The 17,500-nt window shown below is 28.8% G+C and overlaps 1 protein-coding gene across 2 annotated transcripts in view; it reads right to left on the reverse strand.

Moving 5' to 3' along the window:
- Positions 1 to 17,500, reverse strand: part of ptprna (protein tyrosine phosphatase receptor type Na) — a 74,665-nt gene that overhangs the window by 48,393 nt on the left and 8,772 nt on the right. For both annotated transcript variants that reach the window (XM_062068735.1, XM_062068733.1), the window contains exons 2-4: positions 9,138 to 9,188; positions 2,791 to 2,901; positions 2,049 to 2,157 (exon numbers count right to left, since the gene is read on the reverse strand). In XM_062068735.1, the coding sequence (XP_061924719.1) occupies positions 2,049 to 2,157; positions 2,791 to 2,901; positions 9,138 to 9,188 (271 nt within the window). The remainder of the gene's footprint in view (positions 1 to 2,048; positions 2,158 to 2,790; positions 2,902 to 9,137; positions 9,189 to 17,500) is intronic.

Genomic DNA, 17,500 nt, shown 5'->3' on the forward strand with positions numbered 1-17,500 from the left:
AAAAAAATTCCCGCTTTTCCCCAAATTCCCACATTTTCATGAAATTCCCATTGAAGTCAATGGGACATTTTTCAAAGTTCCACAATTTTTCATCCGATTCAAAGCGTTCCAACTCCAAAATAGTCAACACTTTCAAAATGGTGTGCTCTCCTTCAACAATTAAAAATAAATTCCCGGATTTCCAGTAATTCCCAGTTTTCAGGGACATTTTTCCCCATTCAAAATGAATGGGACATTTTTCCAAGTTGCACCATTTCCACATTTTTCAACCCATTCCAACCATTCCACCTTCAACACATTACACCATCCTGGACATTCAAACTATCATTTTTAGAAGTTCAAAAAAATTCCAGGATTTTCCAGGATTCCTACTTTTCCAAAGCCCTATTTCCACCCTTTTTTCTGTAGACTACTCCTCCCACATTTTCCAACCCCAAACATTCCTCTTAATTAGGAAAAAAAACCAAATTGCTTTTTGAACTGGAAAAATTCCCAGTTTTCCCGAAATTCCTGGAATTCCTTAATACCATTTCTCAATTAAAAATCTTACTACTTCAACATTTCTCCACCGATTTGAAAAATCCCAACACCAACCATTTCAACTCATTCAGAACATTCAAGTCTTTTAACATTTTCTAAAAAAAAATTCCCGCTTTTCCTAAAATTCCCACATTTTCATTAATTCCCATTGAAATTAATGGGACATTTTTCAAAGTTCCACAATGTTTCATCCCATTCAAAGCGTTCCAACTCCAAAATAGTCAACATTTTCAAAATGGTGTGCTCTCCTTCAACAATTAAAAATAAATTCCTGGATTTCCATTAATTCCCAGTTTTCAGGGACATTTTTCCCCATTCAAAATGAATGGGACATTTTTCCAAGTTGCACAATTTCCACATTTTTCAACCCATTCCAACCATTCCACCTTCAACACATTCCACTCATCCTGGACATTCAAACTATCATTTTTAGAAGTTCAAAAAAATTCCAGGATTTTCCAGAATTCCTACTTTTCCAAAGCCCTATTTCCACCCTTTTTTCTGTAGACTACTCCTCCCACATTTTCCAACCCCAAACATTCCTCTTAATTAGGAAAAAAACCCAAATTGCTTTTTGAACTGGAAAAATTCCCAGTTTTCCCGAAATTCCTGGAATTCCTTAATACCATTTCTCAATTAAAAATGTTACTACTTCAACATTTCTCCACCGATTTGAAAAATCCCAACACCAACCATTTCAACTCATTCAGAACATTCAAGTCTTTTAACATTTTCTAAAAAAAAATTCCCGCTTTTCCCAAAATTCCCACATTTTCATGAAATTCCCATTGAAATCAATGGGACATTTTTCAAAGTTCCACAATTTTTCATCCGATTCAAAGCGTTCCAACTCCAAAATATTCAACATTTTCAAAATTGTGTGCTCTCCTTCAACAATTTAAAAACAATTCCCGGATTTCCAGTAATTCCCAGTTTTCAGGGATATTTTTCCCCATTCAAAATGAATGGGGACATTTTTCCAAGTTGCACCATTTCCACATTTTTCAACCCATTCCAACCATTCCACCTTCAACACATTCCACCATCCTGGACATTCAAACTATCCCTATTTCACCCTTTTTTCTGGCGACTACTTTTCAACCCACTTCAACCGTCAAATAATTCCTCTTAATCAGGACAAAAAAACGAAGTTGTTTGTTGAACTGAATAATTCCCACAATGGAACTGCTGCTTTAAATGGGACAATGAAAAAGGAGGATTAGCTCCAAGTTCTTCAGGACAAGCTCAAATCATCAGCCCGGAGGTTGGGTCTTGTTGGGTGTTCCAACAGGACAATGACCCCAAACACAGGTCAAAAGTGGTAAAGGAATGGCTAAATCAGGCTAGAATGAAGGTTTTAGAATGGCCTGACTTAAAGGTGTGGACAATGCTGAAGAAACAAGTCCATGTCAGAAAAGCAACACATTTAGCTGAAGGTTGGATGGTTGACAGGTTGGATGGTGTGCACTGGGAGCTAAAAGGAGTCTTAGGACTTGGACAGAACTTACAGAGCAGACTGTGAAGAGGAGTTTGGTTTGTTTGACTGGGCCAGGTGTGGAACTCTCTTCAGTTCCTTGGACAAGATGTACTGCGTGATGTCGTCCTGCCAGGAGAGACCTGCAGGGACAGACAGGTAGGAAGTCAGCCATGCTTCCTTACAGGTGACCCATGAGGATTTAGAACACTTCTTGCTGGTCTGGACCAGTCTGTCTCAACCCTGGAGGTTGTGGTCTGTATGTAATACACTTCCCCACCACCGGTGGCAGTAATGACAACCTCAAACAAACAGAAGAAGTCTGGAGCTGAAGTCAGGGGGAAGTTTCTGAAGCGCAAAAATGATGACTAAAGAGGTGAAGCTTTATTTTCAGTTACATTTTATTTTCATGTTATGGATAATTTATTTAAGGAACATATATTATTATTTATTTAGTTAGAATGGATTCATTTGAAGATTGTGGAATTGTATGCAAATGTATTTTTCATACAATTGTGTGTATATATATATATATATATATATATATATATATATATATATATATATATATATATATATATATATATATATATATACATATATATATATATATATATATATATATATATATATATATATATATATATATATATATATATATATATATATATATATATATATATATATATATATATATATATATATATATATATATATGAGTTTATCATGTGCGACTATCCAGTCTGTCTGTGAGTTTATCATGTGCGATGACCAACCTTGGAGCATGAGCTGTTTGAGGACTTCCTGCATCCTCTTCAGTACTGGAACTGTCACCTGGTACTGGACCCGGTCCTGCTTGGAACCCCGACACTGACCAAACAGCCCGTCTGGTGAGCACACACATTTATTAAATACAGTATTGCCATGTGTACGCTGTATGGAAACATGCAGTGGTACTTTTCTCCTGCATGACTCTTAGCCCCGCCCACACCTTTCTATTGCATGACTAATAGCCACGCCCACACTTTTCTCCTGCATTGCTCTTAGCCACGCCCACACCTTTCATCCTGATTGCTTCACAGCAGCCCTTCGCTTTTTTTCTTGCTGCTGCAATCACCATGGCAACTACATCCAATACCACACCATTGAGAACATTAAATACTGTATACAATTCCAAAAATGGATAAAAAATAATACACAATTAAAATAAAAAAATACACACTTAAAAAAATAGACAGTTAGGAAAAATACAAAATTAAAAAAATAGACAATTAAAAATACACAATTAAAAAAATACACAATCAAAAAATACACCAAACATAAAATACATAATTAAACAAAAATACAATTAAAAATACAACATTTAAAAAATACACACTCAAAAAAATACAAATTAAAAAAAGACAAGACACACAATTAAGAAAAATACAAAATAAAACAAAATACACAATTAAAAAATAGACAATTGATAATACACAATTAAAAAATACACAATCAAAAAATACACTAAATATAAAATACACAATTAAAAAAATATGCAATTAAAAATACAAAATTGAAAAAATACACAAATTAAAAAAACAAAACACACAATTGAGAAAAATACAAAATTAAAAAATACATAATTAAAAAATAGACAATAAAAAATACACAATTAAAAAGGTACACAATTTACAAAATAAACAATTAAAAAATACACAAAATATGAAATACACAATATAAAATACACAAATAAAAAATATGCAATTAAAATACGAAATTACTAAAATACACAATAAAAAAATACAAAGTAAAAAAAAAAACAAGACACACAATTAAGAAAAATACATTATTAAAAAAAACACAATCAAAACATAGACAATTAAAAATACACAATCCAAAAATACACAAAATATAAAATACACAATTAAAAAAATATGCAATCAAAAATACAAAATTTAAAAAATACACAATCAAAAAATACAAATAACAAAAAACAAGACACACAATTAAGAAAAATACAAAATTAAAAAAATACACGATTAAAAAATACACAAAATATGAAATACACAATAAAAAATACTTAAAAAATAAACAATAAAAAAGAGACAATTAAAAAGGTACACAATTAGAAAGGTACACAATTAAAAAAATACACAATCAAAATATACACAAAATATAAAATACATAATTAAAAAAATAAGCAATTAAAAATACAAAATTGAAAAACTACACAATAAAAAAAAACAAATAAAAAAAACAAGACACACAATTAAGAAAAATACAAAATTAAAAAAATACACAATTAAAAAATAGACAATAAAAAATAGACAATTAAAAAGGTACACAATTTAAAAAATACATAAATTATAAAATACACAAAATATGAAATACACAATAAAAACAGACAATTAAAAAAATAAACAATTAAAAAGGCACACAATTAAAAAGGTACGCAATTTAAAAAATTCACATTTGAAAATACCCTAAAAAATAGACAATTAAAAAATACATGATCAAAAAATAGACGATTAAAAAATACACAATTGAAAAAATACATAATTAAAGTAACGTAAAATTAAAAAAATACACAATTAAAAAAAAGATATTTCAAATAAAGAAAATAAGCAATTTAAAAAATACATTATTTATATAATACAAAATAGAAAAAATACACAATTAAAAAAAATATTAAATATTTCAAATAAAGAATTTACACAATTGAAAAAATTAAAATAATACACAATTTAAAAAATACACAATTTAAAAAACAATTAAATATTTCAAATAAAGAAAATACACAATTGAAATAATACACAATTAAAATAATACAAAATAAAAAAATACACAATTAAAAAAATTATTAAATATTTCAAATAAAGAAAATACACAATTTAAAAAATACATTATTAATATAATACAAAATATAAAAAATACACAATTAAAAAAACTATTAAATATTTCAAATAAAGAAATTACACAATTGAAAAAATAAATAATTAAAATAATACAAAATAAAAAAATACACACTTAAAAAAACTATTAAATATTTTAAAATAAAGAAAATACACAATTGAAAAAATACATAATTAAAATAATAAAAAATACACAATTAAAAAAACAATTAAATATTTCAAATAAAGAAAATACACAATTGAAAAAATACATAATTAAAATAATACAAAATAAAAAAATACATAATTAAAAAAACAAATATTTCAAATAAAGAAAATACACAATTGAAAAAATACATAATTAAAATAACACAAAATAAAAAAATACACAATTAAAAAAACAATTAAATATTTCAAATAAAGAAAATACACAATTGAAAAAATACATAATTAAAATAATACAAAATAAACAATTAAATATTTCAAATAAAGAAAATAGACAATGAAAGAAAATCCACACAGTAGTAGTGTGGCATAGATACACAATAGTGGTGTGGCATAGATACACAGTAGTGGTGTGGCATAGATACACAGTAGTGGTGTGGCATAGATACACAATAGTGGTGTGGCATACATGTCAATGATACAGATGTGTTATGTTACATGTCAATGATACAGATGTGAGTGGGACTAAAGCCAGAGGAGGTTTTGCTGCACTGATGAGTCACTGCAGTCTTCCAGTGCACACACACACACACACACACACACACACACACACACGCACACACACACACACACACACACACACACACACACACACACACACACACACACACACACACACACACACACACACACACACACAATTGTTACATTGTTAAATGAACCTGATTTTGGTTAGCCAGTAATTTCACTTTCAAGTGTGAAACAAACAGACGCTCGCTGCTTTTTGTCCGAGGCAAGCAGAGAAGGATCCTGAAGAAAGATCCTACAGGTGGTGAGTTATCACCTGATACCTTGAGCTCACTCCTTCAGTCACACGCAGGATTCTCACAGGAATGAGGCCAAAACACAACCTTACCTGGTGTAAATATACAAATGAATAATACACTTTCTTCACCACATCATGATTTTGTCTTTATAGTCCATTTGGTGAATACAAATACTGTAAATACACAATTGAAATAATACACAATAAAAAATACAGAATTTAAAAAAATAAAATAAAATACACAATTAAAAAAAAACACACAATTAAATTTAAAAAATACACATTTAAAAAATTGACAATAAAAATACAGTATTAAAAAGGTACACAGTTTAAAAAATACATGATTAAAAATACACTAAATATAAAATACGCAATTAAAAAAATACATAATGAAAAAATTGACGATTAAAAATAGACAATTAAAAAAAATACACAATTAAAACAGACAATTAAAAATACACAATAAAAAAATTAAAATAAAAAAAACCACACAATTAAGAAAAATACAAAATTAAAAAATACACAATTAAAAATAGACAATAAAAAATACACAATTTAAAAAATTCACAATTAAAAATCCACAAAATATAAAATACACAAAATATGAAATACACAATAAAAAATAGACAATTAAAAAAATACACAATAAAAATAGACAATTAAAAAATAAACAATAAAAAATCCACAATTAAAAAGGTCCACAATTAAAAAGGATAAAGTAGATGCAACATGTTATTGAAGAAGGCTCATTAAGAATGTCCAAGCAAACATGCTAGCATGGACCACTTCACACCACAAGGTCAAAGTTCACTCCCAGCATGTTGGAACAAGTCGCAGGTGAATGGAGGAAGCTCAATTTTGTGGCAGCACAGGAGAAAGTTCAAGTGAAAATGTTGCTCATAACTGTGGTGCGTTCAAGGACCCTCGATTACAGTTAGAAACAGAGGTGTCACTCAGTTTTAAAAACAGGGAGTTTTTTGCACTAATAATAATAATAATATAGTCATAATAATAAAGATGATGTATTATTATATCATCTCTAGTTGACACTCTGAAGTCAAGCAATGACAGATGATAGGATTATTTACAATCACATGCTGGCCACTTTATACTCCTTGTTGTTTTTGGACAAAACAATAAACAATAATATATACACCATGTAAATATGACATGTTATTATGAATGTTACTACATGACATATATACTTACATCATGTATATATGACATGTTATTATGAATGTTGCTACATGACATATATACTTACATCATGTATATATGACATGTTATTATGAATGTTACTACATGACATATATACTTACATCATGTATATATGACATGTTATTATGAATGTTAGTACATGACATATATACTTACATCATGTATATACTACATGTTATTATGAATGTTACTACATGACATATATACTTACATCATGTATATATTACATGTTATTATGAATGTTACTACATGACATATATACTTACATCATGTATATATTACATGTTATTATGAATGTTACTACATGACATATATACTTACATCATGTATATATGACATGTTATTATGAATGTTAGTACATGACATATATACTTACATCATGTATATACTACATGTTATTATGAATGTTACTACATGACATATATACTTACATCATGTATATATTACATGTTATTATGAATGTTACTACATGACATATATACTTACATCATGTATATATTACATGTTATTATGAATGTTACTACATGACATATATACTTACATCATGTATATATGACATGTTATTATGAATGTTACTACATGACATATATACTTACATCATGTATATATGACATGTTATTATGAATGTTACTACATGACATATATACTTACATCATGTATATATTACATGTTATTATGAATGTTACTACATGACATATATACTTACATCATGTATATATTACATGTTATTATGAATGTTACTACATGACATATATACTTACATCATGTATATATTACATGTTATTATGAATGTTACTACATGACATATATACTTACATCATGTATATATTACATGTTATTATGAATGTTACTACATGACATATATACTTACATCATGTATATATTACATGTTATTATGAATGTTACTACATGACATATATACTTACATCATGTATATATTACATGTTATTATGAATGTTACTACATGACATATATACTTACATCATGTATATATTACATGTTATTATGAATGTTACTACATGACATATATACTTACATCATGTATATATGACATGTTATTATGAATGTTACTACATGACATATATACTTACATCATGTATATATTACATGTTATTATGAATGTTACTACATGACATATATACTTACATCATGTATATATTACATGTTATTATGAATGTTACTACATGACATATATACTTACATCATGTATATAGTACATATTATTATGAATATTTTTACATGACATATACACTTAGAGTGTGTATATAAAACATTGATGGGTGTTTTGCCAAGTTTGTTGTTAGTCAGAGGGGGTGCAAGTATGTTGACAACAAGAAGAAATACCCTTGTGTATATTTGTTTTCAGACTATGTCAATATATCTCTGATATATATATATATATATATATATATATATATATATATATATATATATATATATATATATATATATATATATATATAGGTGTTCATCACAGATGTTATAATATGAATACAAGAGGACTGAATGTGTTGTATTGGGCTGTGTGCGTAAGTGCAATTCCCAGCCAGACGTGCGTATGCTAGTGACTCATCACCGTGTTCGCACAACAACTGTGGGGGTGTGGACCCCGCTGTGATGTCAGCGTTGCCATGGAGACAGCAGAGCAAGGAGGCGGGGTCTGGGATGAAGGGGAAGGTGAGGGTGGGCACATTTGTCTTCTACTCGCCTTTTTTTACAATATATCATATGGGAATATCGTGTGTGTGTGTGTGTGTGTGTGTGTGTGTGTGTGTGTGTGTGTGTGTGTGTGTGTGTGTGTGTGTGTGTGTGTGTGTGTGTGTGTGTGTGTGTGTGTGTGTGTGTGTGTGTGTGTGTGTGTGTGTGGGTGTGTGTGTGTGTGTGTGTGTGTGTGTGTGTGTGTGTGTGTGTGTGTGTGTGTGTGTGTGTGGGTGTGTGTGTGTGTGTGTGTGTGTGTGTGTGGGTGTGTGTGTGTGTGTGTGTGTGTGTGTGTGTGTGTGTGTGTGTGTGTGTGTGTGTGTGTGTGTGTGTGTGCGCTTACCGTTAGAGCACAACTGATCTCTGGAGCACACTTTCCTCTCAAACAGGCAACCTGATGGCAGACAAACATGAATATAAACACATGAATACAAACACATGAATATAAACACATGAATATAAACACATGAATACAAACACATGAATATAAACACATGAATACAAACACATGAATACAAACACATGAATACAAACACATGAATATAAACACATGAATACAAACACATGAATATAAACACATGAATATAAACACATGAATATAAACACATGAATATAAACACATGAATATAAACACATGAATACAAACACATGAATATAAACACATGAATACAAACACATGAATACAAACACATGAATATAAACACATGAATACAAACACATGAATACAAACACATGAATACAAACACATGAATATAAACACATGAATATAAACACATGAATATAAACACATAAATACAAACACATGAATACAAACACATGAATATAAACACATGAATATAAACACATGAATATAAACACATGAATACAAACACATGAATATAAACACATGAATATAAACACATGAATATAAACACATAAATATAAACACATGAATATAAACACATGAATACAAACACATGAATACAAACACATGAATATAAACACATGAATACAAACACATGAATATAAACACATAAATACAAACACATGAATATAAACACATAAATACAAACACATGAATATAAACACATGAATATAAACACATGAATATAAACACATGAATACAAACACATGAATATAAACACATGAATACAAACACATGAATATAAACACATGAATATAAACACATGAATATAAACACATGAATACAAACACATGAATATAAACACATGAATACAAACACATGAATATAAACACATGAATACAAACACATGAATATAAACACATGAATATAAACACATGAATATAAACACATGAATATAAACACATGAATATAAACACATGAATACAAACACATGAATATAAACACATGAATACAAACACATGAATATAAACACATGAATACAAACACATGAATATAAACACACATTAGTGACAATACACACTTTAGTTTGCTGTCATGTGGACACAGCTCATGTAGAATTCACTACAAGCTCGTCCTCATCAATCAATCAATCAATCAATCAATCAATGTTTATTTATATAGCCCTAAATCACAAGTGTCTCAAAGGGCTGCACAAGCCACAACCACACACAATCCTGGGTGCAGAGCCCACATAATATCATTCTAATATTCTAGTACCAACATGTAATAATCACTTATTCTTCTCTTCTTTGATACTTGACATCAGTTTTGGATGATACCACACATTTAGGTATGGATGTGATACCAAGTAGTTACAGGATCATACATTGGTCATAGTCAAAGTCCTCATGTGTCCAGGGACATATTTACTGACTTTATAAACATAATATACATTTTAAAAAAGGGAAAAAGATTTTGTGACGATAAAAAATATAGATGTAATCATAGTAGTATCGACTAGATACGCTCCTGTACTTGGTATCATTACAGTGGATGTCAGGTGTAGATCCACCCATGGCATTTGTTTACATTGTGACGCCGGTGAGCTATTGTATCCTCCTACGGTGTGTAGTGAAGCATGTTTAGATATTCCTCCTCCTCCAGTGATAACGCTACTTTTAAACTTACTTCATTTGTCGCCATGGAGACCAGGATTAATGATTTAGAAGTAGCTAAAACACTGTGGATGGATGTTAGCCGCATGTGTTAAAGCAGCTCTTCCTGAGGGTGTTTCAGTGTTATAACTTCACCTTTATCTTGACTTTTTACACCAACATTCTCCCTTTTCTGTCTACACACTGTGTCTGCTTGTAAGTACTCTGTGTGTGTGCGCTGCCATACATGCTCCTCTGCTTTTCTGTCTACACACTGTGTCTGCTTGTAAGTACTCTGTGTGTGTGCGCTGCCATACATGCTCCTCTGCTTTTCTGTCTACACACTGTGTCTGCTTGTAAGTACTCTGTGTGTGTGCGCTGCCCAACATGCTCCTCTGCTTTTCTGTCTACACACTGTGTCTGCTTGTAAGTACTCTGTGTGTGTGCGCTGCCATACATGCTCCTCTGCTTTTCTGTCTACACACTGTGTCTGCTTGTAAGTACTCTGTGTGTGTGCGCTGCCCAACATGCTCCTCTGCTTTTCTGTCTACACACTGTGTCTGCTTGTAAGTACTCTGTGTGTGTGCGCTGCCATACATGCTCCTCTGCTTTTCTGTCTACACACTGTGTCTGCTTGTAAGTACTCTGTGTGTGTGCGCTGCCATACATGCTCCTCTGCTTTTCTGTCTACACACTGTGTCTGCTTGTAAGTACTCTGTGTGTGTGCGCTGCCCAACATGCTCCTCTGCTCCTAAAAAGCAGCAATGTCACCACGTGACCACAACGAGGGGGTGGTGGGGGTGGAGGACCGCTACTTTTTAGAGGCGGTGTAGTACCGAATATGATTCATTAGTATAGCGGTACTATACTAGTACAACCCTACTTCACTATGTAAAGCGTTTTGAGTCATGAGAGAAAAGCGCTATATAAATATAAATATAAATATAATTATCTTCACTAACTTTGACTGACTTGTGGTTATTTGGATCATTTTTTGGATGAAAGACACCAAAGCTTCTTTTTCTTTTCCTTCTTCATTCTTTTTTCCTATTTTGCTACTTCATTTATTTATTTAATTCTGCCTCTCTTTTCCTGTATTTTGCTTCTAATTTTCATTTTGCTTCTTTATTTATTTATTTATTTATTTAATTCTGCCTCTCTTTTTCTGTATTTTGCTTCTAATTTTTATTTTACTTCTTTATTTATTTATTTATTTATTTATTTATTTATTTATTTTATTCTGCCTCTTTTTTTCTGTATTTTGCTTCTAATTTTTATTTTGCTTCTTTATCTATTTATATATTTAATCCCGCCTCTCTTTTTCTGTATTTTTGCTTCTCGTGTTTTTTGTTTTTGTGAATTTTGCTCGTAATTTTGCGGGAATAAGACCTGGGGCTGGCGTGCACACGGCAGGTAGAGCACTGAGGTTGCAGGTAATGTGCAGCTCTCTGCTCTCCAGATAAATATCTTTTTTAAAATTCTCTCTTTTCTTTGTCTGGCTTGTCAATCTACAGGGACAACATTTGAACTGATTCAGACTCCCGGGGGAGACCGTTTGATTGGAGTCTCCATTCAAAGTGATTCTCACAATGTAATAATTGGTGTAAAACTTATAATAATAATAATGTAATAATTGGTGTGAAACTTATAATAATAATAATGTAATAATTGGTGTACAACTTATAATAATAATGTAATAATTGGTGTAAAACTTATAATAATAATGTAATAATTGGTGTAAAACTTATAATAATAATGTAATAATTGGTGTGAAACTTATAATAATAATGTAATAATTGGTGTACAACTTATAATAATAATGTAATAATTGGTGTAAAACTACTAATAATAATGTATTAATTGGTGCAAAACTTATAATAATAATAATGTAATAATTGGTGTAAAACTTATAATAATAATGTAATAATTGGTGTAAAACTTATAATAATAATAATGTAATAATTGGTGTAAAACTTATAATAATAATGTAATAATTGGTGTAAAACTTATAATAATACTAATGTAATAATTGGTGTACAACTTATAATAATAATGTAATAATTGGTGTAAAACTTATAATAATAATGTAATATTCGGTGTAAAACTTATAATAATAATAATGTAATAATTGGTGTGGAACTTATAATAATAATGTAAAAATTGGTGTAAAACTTATAATTATAATGTAATAATTGGTGTAAAACGTATAATAATAATGTAATAATTGGTGTGAAACTTATAATAATAATAATGTAATAATTGGTGTACAACTTATAATAATAATGTAATAATTGGTGTAAAACTTATAATAATAATAATGTAATAATTGGTGTAAAACTTATAATAATAATGTAATAATTGGTGTAAAACTTATAATAATAATGTAATAATTGGTGTAAAACTACTAATAATAATGTATTAATTGGTGCAAAACTTATAATAATAATAATGTAATAATTGGTGTAAAACTTATAATAATAATGTAATAATTGGTGTAAAACTTATAATAATAATAATGTAATAATTGGTGTAAAACTTATAATAATACTAATGTAATAATTGGTGTACAACTTATAATAATAATGTAATAATTGGTGTAAAACTTATAATAATAATGTAATATTCGGTGTAAAACTTATAATAATAATAATGTAATAATTGGTGTAGAACTTATAATAATAATGTAAAAATTGGTGTAAAACTTATAATAATAATGTAATAATTGGTGTAAAACTTATAATAATAATGTAATAATTGGTGTAAAACTTATAATAATAATAATGTAATAATTGGTGTAAAACTAATAATAATAATGTAATAATTGGTGCAAAACTTATAATAATAATAATGTAATAATTGGTGTAAAACTTATAATAATAATGTAATAATTGGTGTAAAACTTATAATAATAATAATGTAATAATTGGTGTAAAACTAATAATAATAATGTAATAATTGGTGCAAAACTTATAATAATAATAATGTAATAATTGGTGTAAAACTTATAATAATAATGTAATAATTGGTGTAAAACTTATAATAATAATAATGTAATAATTGGTGTAAAACTAATAATAATAATGTAATAATTGGTGCAAAACTTATAATAATAATAATGTACTAATTGGTGTAAAACTTATAATAATAATAATGTAATAATTGGTGTAAAACTTATAATAATAATGTAATAATTGGTGTAAAACTTATAATAATAATAATGTAATAATTGGTGTAAAACTAATAATAATAATGTAATAATTGGTGCAAAACTTATAATAATAATAATGTAATAATTGGTGTAAAACTTATAATAATAATAATGTAATAATTGGTGTAAAACTTATAATAATAATGTAATAATTGGTGTAAAACTTATAATAATAATGTATTAATTGGTGTAAAACTTATAATAATAATAATGTAATAATTGGTGTAAAACTTATAATAATAATGTAATAATTGGTGTAAAACTTATAATAATAATAATGTAATAATTGGTGTACAACTTATAATAATAATAATGTAATAATTGGTGTAAAACTTATAATAATAATGTAATAATTGGTGTAAAACTTATAATCATAATGTAATAATTGGTGTAAAACTTATAATAATAATAATGTAATAATTGGTGTACAACTTATAATAATAATGTAATAATTGGTGTAAAACTTATAATAATACTAATGTAATAATTGGTGTACAACTTATAAAAATAATGTAATAATTGGTGTAAAACTTATAATAATAATGTAATAATTGGTGTAAAACTTATAATCATAATGTAATAATTGGTGTAAAACTTATAATAATAATAATGTAATAATTGGTGTAAAACTTATAATAATAATAATGTAATAATTGGTGTAAAACTTATAATAATAATGTAATAATTGGTGTAAAACTTATAATAAAACTTTTTGGTTGAAGGGTTAGAAAAGCTCCTTCATGTCTTTTTTAAAACAGATTGTTCTTAAAGAAAAAAAAAGGTTCAGTTTAAAATCGGGATGAATAGGAATGTTAATTTGGATGTGAAATGATGTTTTTGTCCATATACATATTACGACATACAACTGGAGACTTGCAACTCGGTGTTGTTGCAGCCGCCAGTCAGTCCAAAGTCAACAACAACAAGAAGGGAGTTTGTTGTGTCCTTAGTGAGAGTCTCCAACAATCCAGGTTACAATCTTTGTTTGCCAGGGGAAATAACATGTGCTTTTCACTCTAAATCGTCTATGACTGGTCCTCAAATGCATCCTGCCGGGTGTGATGTCATCCACGTCACAAGAGTGTCCACAGTTGGGCTAATTTGAAGACTGCCAGCAACTTCCTGTTTGTGGACCAACCAGAGCAAGGCTTACTCCCAATCAGCAGATGTCCTGGTGTCATCATTCCCAATAAATGATATCTTCACATCCTCCACTTTGCATCAGCTCTGGCCCAGCGAAGCGTTTCTGGGTGTTGTTGATAAATGTCTGTGGCTTTGCATAGGAGAGCTTTAACTTGCACTTACAGATATAGCGACCAACTGTAGTTACTGATAGTGGTTTTCTGAAGTGTTCCTGAGCCCACGTGGTGATATCCTTTACACACTGATGTGGCTTTTTTGGATGCAGTACCGTGCCATTATTGTGAAGGAGCTGAAGTAGTAATGCAGTAATATTGTGTATATGTATTTGTGTAATGGAATAAAAAAAGGTTTAGTACAAATGGGAAGACCAGACAACTGACACAGCTCTTGTGTTGGATCTAAATATCAATAGTATCGATTGCAAGGTCGGTATCAGTATCAGGCCAATACTAGTTTGGGGAGATGGCTTTTTTTCCTGTTCTGGGTGTTGTTGATAAATAGCTTTGGCTCTGCATAGTAGAGTTCTAACTTGCACTTACAGATGTAGTGACCAACTGTAGTTACTGACAGTGGTTTTCGGAAGTGTTCTTGAGCCCATGTGGTGATATCCTTTACACATGTAAAGGATTTTGTGTTTAATTTTCACAATTTAACATTTTAAGTGTATATATTGTTTATAAGTTGTTGGACTTTAGGGGCTACAAGATAAAGGATTTAAATGCGAGCCAGTAGAAGTTTTGTAATTAAACTATTAATCAAAGTAACAGAATATTAATGGAAGATTTTTTTCTAATTGAATAATCGATTAAATTGATTAATCGTTGTGGCCATAGACAAACTAAATTGGTGTATTTAAAGCTCAGGGCATATATTTTAATATTTTCATTAAATACACTAATTAAACGATGAATCAAAACAACATAATATAAATGGATTTGTTTCCCCCTAATAGAATAATTGATGTAATCGATTAATTTTTGCAGCCTTACAAAGACTAAATCAGCATATTTCCAATTCTGGGTATATATTTTAATATTTTCAATAAATACAGTAATTAAACAATTAATCAAAGTAACAGAATATAAATGGAAGAGCTTTTTCTAATTGAATAATCGATTGAATCGATTAATCGTTGTGGCCATAGACAAACTAAATTGGTGTATTTAAAGCTACGGGCATATATTTGTATATTTTCATCAACTAGACTCCATAAACAGTTTTTCAAAGCAACAGAGTATAAATGGAAGCGTTTTTCTCATCGAATAATCGATTTAATAGATTAATCGTTGCGGCCATACAAAAACTAAATCAGCATATTTAAAATTCCGGGCATATATTTTAATATTTTCATTAAATACACTAATTAAATGATTAATCAAAACAACAGATTATAAATGGAAATTGTTTTTCTAATCGAATAATCGATGCAATCGATTAATCATTGCAGCCATACAAAAACTAAATAAGCATATTTTCAATTCCGGGCATATATTTTCATACTTTCATTAAATACACTAATCAAACAATTAATCAAAACAACAGAATATGATTGTAAGATTTTTTCTAATCGAATAATCGATGTAATTGATGATTATTACCAGGGACTGTATACAGTAGTGGTGGTTCTAGCTATGGTCTGCATGGGAAATTGCATTCTGTAGGGGGCGCCTCAAGGATGAGGGGGCAAAATAACCTCAAATTGGGGGGGTTAGCTCACTTCTGGGCCTCAGCCATCAAAAATCTGAATGACAACAGAATTTGCTTGAAAATAAAACACATTTCATTCCAAATGTTGCATTTTATCCAACAAACTGCAGGCCAAAAGTCATTATTATTGTTATTTGACTAGGAAAATGTTTTGTACGTAAAATGAAAGAATTCAAAAGCAGGTTTCTTTAAAATAATATACAAATATATCACAACTGGATGATGTCACTACTCAGAAAGTGGATATAAGTTCAAAAGTGTACTGGCACCAATGAATGTCAGTATTGTTGTAATGTTTACAATGATAATAATAATAATAATAATAATAATAATAATAATAATAATAATAATAATATTGATAATGAATGTCAGTATTGTTGTAATGTTTACAATGATAATAATAATAATAATAATAATAATAATAATAATATTGATAATGAATGTCAGTATTGTTGTAATGTTTACAATGATAATAATAATAATAATAATAATAATAATAATAATATTGATAATGAATGTCAGTATTGTTGTAATGTTTACAATGATAATAATAATAATAATAATAATAATAATAATAATAATATTGATAATGAATGTCAGTATTGTTGTAATGTTTACAATGATAATAATAATAATAATAATAATAATAA

This window comes from Entelurus aequoreus, linkage group LG14, assembly GCF_033978785.1.
Source record: "Entelurus aequoreus isolate RoL-2023_Sb linkage group LG14, RoL_Eaeq_v1.1, whole genome shotgun sequence".
NCBI classification, from domain to species: Eukaryota; Metazoa; Chordata; class Actinopteri; order Syngnathiformes; family Syngnathidae; genus Entelurus; species Entelurus aequoreus.